At 44.5% G+C, this 4,929-nt stretch overlaps 1 protein-coding gene across 1 annotated transcript in view; it reads left to right on the top strand.

The window, feature by feature from the left end:
* cyp26b1 (cytochrome P450, family 26, subfamily b, polypeptide 1) overlaps positions 1-1,123 on the top strand; it is a gene marked incomplete at both ends in the record, with an annotated part of 10,385 nt that extends 9,262 nt beyond the window's left edge. Inside the window, one exon of the mRNA XM_079758248.1 lies at positions 725-1,123. Coding sequence (XP_079614374.1) covers positions 725-1,123 — 399 coding nt within the window. The remainder of the gene's footprint in view (positions 1-724) is intronic.
* Between the last annotated feature and the right edge of the window lie 3,806 nt (positions 1,124-4,929).

Genomic DNA, 4,929 nt, shown 5'->3' with positions numbered 1-4,929 from the left:
GAAGACAGATCTCGACCAACCCTTTTATTTAACGCTGCATTATAATTACATCACTGAAACTGTTTACGATTTGACACAAGGATTGCCTGACCGCACCATCATTGACCACAACCGCACTGACCGCACTACAATTGAAATAAATCTGCATTGCTCAACACTTGACAGAATTGCTGGCGCAGTTTTTTTGTTTTTATGTTTTTACGATGTTTCACATTGAAACACGCAGCGTTTGAACGGAGGCGGGCCCGCCTTTCTCTGTACTCCCCCTCCTCTTTCGAAATGATCCCTGCAGATGTCATCCTTTCTTCTCCTTCCTTTCTGGAATTGTTCATTCTTGGAGCGACTCGGTCCCAGACAGAGGGAACGGAGAGCTAATCTTTTGAGCGTGTGTGTGTTGAGTGTTTGGTGAGCGTGTGTGTGGTCCCCCTGATCCTGTTCCTAGATGGGTCCTCACACTTCAGATCCTAATGCTGTTGATTCAGTCCGTCCTTCAATCTCCTATTAGTCATTCATCACCAAACACACACACACACACACACACACACACACACACACACACACTAGCTCTTCTCCCTTTGTCTTGCTGGTTCATTCTAAGCTCCACAAACGTCAGGTCTCCGCCTCCTCTATCCCTCCTTATCCCCCTTTTCAAACTTCTGCCACTTTCATACGGAATAAGCAATCTCAAACAACCCTCCCTCCCTCCCTCCCTCTCTCTCTCCAGGGGGTCCAAATCCCCAAGGGCTGGAGCGTGATGTACAGCATCCGGGACACCCACGACACCTCGGCCGTCTTCAAGGACGTGGAGGCCTTCGACCCCGACCGCTTCAGCGCTGAGCGCGGCGAGGACCGCGAGGGCCGCTTCCACTACCTGCCGTTCGGCGGCGGCGTGCGCTCCTGCCTGGGCAAGCAGCTGGCCACGCTGTTCCTCCGCGTCCTCGCCATCGAGCTGGCCGGCACGGGCCGCTTCGAGCTGGCGTCGCGCGGCTTCCCGCGCGTGGTCACGGTGCCTGTGGTGCACCCCGTGGACGGCCTCAAGGTCAAGTTCTATGGCCTGGACTCCAACCAGAACGAGATCGCCGTCATGGCCAAGACGGACGAGCTGCTGGGCGCCGCCGTCTAGAGCGGGGACGGGGACGGGGACGGGGGAGGGGAGCAGGAGGAGATGAGGACACAGTGGGGGGGAGGAGGAGGAGGGGAGGGTGGGGGGGGAGATGGAGGGATGAAGAAGCAGAGGCAGATGATAGACATTGTGCCCTTCTGATCTGCCCTGCTGTTTGAACGGTCCCCCCCCCCCCACCCCCAGAGAGAGAGAGCTGGTTGGGAGCTCTTGTTTGGGTGGTCTCAACCCCGCGCCCCCCCACTGCGTTCATTTCTTCTGTTGTCTCGCGTTCGTTTGATCACTTCTGGAAGACGGCGACCCTCCCTCCCCCCTCAAGCTTCCTCCTGTCTGACGTCTGAGAAACACAAAGCTATATCATATAATGTAGAGGTGAGGGATGAACGGCACAGCTGGTGAACGGGGGAGGGGGGTTTAGTTTAGGGGTGTGTTAGAGGGGGAGAGATAAAGAAGGTTATACAGGTTGACTGGGGTAAAACAGGGTATAGGGTGAAAGATGCAGCCTAGTTGGCATCTCGTTTTCATTCTCAATCAGAGGACAATGTGGATTGGTCGAGCAGGGTATGGGGGCGGGTTCAGAGCTGGTTGTTGCTCCACATGGTTGTCGCTCCGTCACTCGTCATCACAGAAAGACTCCTTCCTAGAGAGTCCAAGTGGACACCGTGGCCTGTGGATGTTTAGGAGGGGAGAACCGCACACACACACGAGGAGAACGTACAGAGTTAGTGCGCTCCAATGGGTTCCTAAGAGTGGGTTGCTATGGCCTTTGTTCACCCTAGCAGCCATCTTGGTTCGTGAGCTTCGCTGGAGTGTGGACTCCCCCACCCAGGTCGCAGTTAGAACTGGGTTGACCGCTAGGTGACTTTGGCCCATTAGAATGGCTTATGAGCATATTGATGTAGTTATGTGAGATAGATATAATTAGAGATCATTAGAGATAATCCTTCCAGCAAAGAGGGAAGCTTGGTAACGGATGGCACAAACCAACAAACATGATATCATGCAGTGGAAAGGTAATTTCTTGAGAACTTTAATCCGACCAACGTCAGAACTGAGAACAATGTTTTGCAGGGCGTCGTTATGGATTTAGAGTCAAATTTAAACCCAAGAACTGTTGAGAGATTTCGCCAACATAGGATGATTTATAAAATGTAAAACATAAACTTAGAATGTAAACTCAATATGATGGAATGAAGATATAAAGGAACCAGCCCTTAGTGTTTCGTGCAAATCAAGCCTTGTTACGGTTTGACAAGGGAGCTTTTTGTCACATGCAAATTGCCCTCCAAACTCAAAGAGGGCGCACTGATGAAGAGCTGGGCGAACTAATTTGTTGCATAGGATTCAGTCCTGTTCGGTTTTACCTTAAGCATAGAATACGTGTGCCTTTTCAATTAACCAAACATGATATAACTTCACATGTTTTGGTCTAGCTATAGTTTCTAGTGGTGAAAGGTTAGAGTAGACCTTCCCCAATACCGTAAGAGCTGGGAACTTCTCTTCAGCTACGAGATAGCTCTTAGCTAACCTCCAAGACTGCCCACTTACACTGCATGCCATATTACTCCAGTCTCATACTGTCTCAATGGTGTGGACAAACTCAGGTGCGAGGCATAATATTAGTTACATTTCATGCCTTTACTTTTTCTTTGCTGAATGACTTGCACTTGTTTTCAGTGACAGTTTTCTGAAAACTGTGGACCAATTCTTGTCTTAAACGTTGTGATTCATAATTGCAAAATGTTCCTCATCAGATTCCAAGCCTAGGGAACATGAAGCGAGTTTTTCCTGGGTTTAGCCAATTGGGTTAGCTAACAATTTAACGCTTGCTCGATGGAAGACAAAAGTCTGGTAAGGTTTGTTTTGGAATTTTCCAGAACACAATACTTTCTCAAGAGCTTCCCAAAGTTGCCCCAGGGTCAATCCAAGGTCAACGTTGCTCTGAATGCTGTGGCGCTTGTTTTATAACAAGACTGTAGGAGGTCCCTGCAATAAGCAAACCGACCAAATTCCTTGAGAAATTGTACTTTTTCGTAAACATCTCTCTCGAGGACGTGAGATGGCTTTAAGGGGATGCCACAAACTAGTGCCACATGACAACGAAGAGTAATGTAAACCAGTTGTGAACTATTACCTTCCTGTTGTGCTTAGAAAACGTTTTAACCTTCCTCTTCTCCAGGCTTACCATGGAGGATTGAGGCATATTTCTTCCAGTGACTTTGGCGCTTTGAAGGAGATACTGACAGTTTGTTAGGACACGTGGCACCAATTGCTAAGCTACGTAAGATAAATGACAGAGAGGGAGAAAGAGAGAGAGGGAGGGGAATACGGAAAAGAGGAGGGAAAGATGAAATCATACATACATGCTGCTTGACTGTTGCGCTCGTGTTCTGTTTGTTGTTTGTGTTAAGTTTGTCTCCTCTGGGCTTCCGATCTGAGTTCTTCGGAGAAGGCGACATTTATTTCTTGCTGCTCCTTCAATCAACGCTAAGAATGCAAAAGAAGAAAGAGAAATCATTCACACGTTTGGTTTGGACTGTGACAAACCAGGAGAGTGAGGTTTCTGTTGATGGCGATTGCACAAATGAAAACAAATTCTGACTTCCGCTCTTCGAGGGTTCTCTTCCAATCCCCAATGACGGAACCCGAGAACTCTTAAGCTTCAGAACACTGGGACATTCGGGAAGTTTCAAGCAGAAACCCCAAGAGGGAGGACAATATTAGATAGTTGGGGAGGCGGGGCCTAGCAAAAAAGGCTTCTTCTTATTGGGCAGGTTTTGCATTGAGTGTTCTAGCCTACCGACCACACCACTTATTAATTAATTCACCTTGCCTAGAATATGAAAACAGATTTATATTGCTGCTTTTCTTATGTAGTTTTTTTCTAAAATGGGAGTCCTAGATAGCTACAATAGTTTGTGTTGAAAATTAGCTATTTCTTTCATGTTAAATATAAAATTGTAGCTGATAAAATATTTGCTTTTGTGAAAGCCAAGAGAGCGTGAATAGGTTATAATGTTAACTTGTATAATATATTATTCTATAGCCGTGAGAAAAACCAGCTATTTACATCTACTAATAACCTAATATTAATGTTATTATACAGTTAATATTATTGTCATGAGACATTTGAAATCCTATTTTTTATTCTATTAAAGATTTAGAGGTTTTTGTTCCTTTTTTAGCCTAAATTACAGAGTTTGTTGGTAAATATTGGATGTATTTAGAATACTATGTATTTCAGTCATATTGTAAGCCGTGTTTAAAATGTTAATATTGTTGATTTGATCACTGTTCATACATTTTTGTTCCCTTACTCAGAATGATGGTTTTATTTTGCGTTTTATTTGATAACGTAAAGCACTTGCGAGATTGTTTTTGTTTGTTTTGCCGTGAAAATACATTTCTTTATTTTCAGTTCATATTTGTTTCACACAACCTGTACATATTATTTGTATTTGTTCTTATGGAAAAAAAGGAAATTTTCATTTAGTTTGAAAACCATTATGTTTTCTGGTTCTTTCTGCTCTCATGGTCTTCGTCACCGTGTTAAATATATTCCTGTAATAAAATATAAAAATTACTCTCAGAGTAATATTTTATATATATGTATTCATGGTTTGACCAAAAAAAAAAAAAATCAAAAGTAGATTCTTAGCAGTTGTAGAAGAATGTACTGTGAAGCAAAGTTACAACACTTTCAAATTCTAGAAGACTACAGTAAATCGCAATTATTTTTTAGACTTAATGATGTTCCGTTTAATAGTACCTGGATGATCAGTGCATTCCATACTTTCCTATCAGCGATG

The sequence above is a fragment of the Pollachius pollachius genome (genome assembly GCF_949987615.1).
Source record: "Pollachius pollachius genome assembly, chromosome: 20".
Taxonomy (NCBI): domain Eukaryota; kingdom Metazoa; phylum Chordata; class Actinopteri; order Gadiformes; family Gadidae; genus Pollachius; species Pollachius pollachius.
Note: the sequence above shows the minus strand (reverse complement) of the source record. Positions and strands in the feature narration are given on the sequence as shown.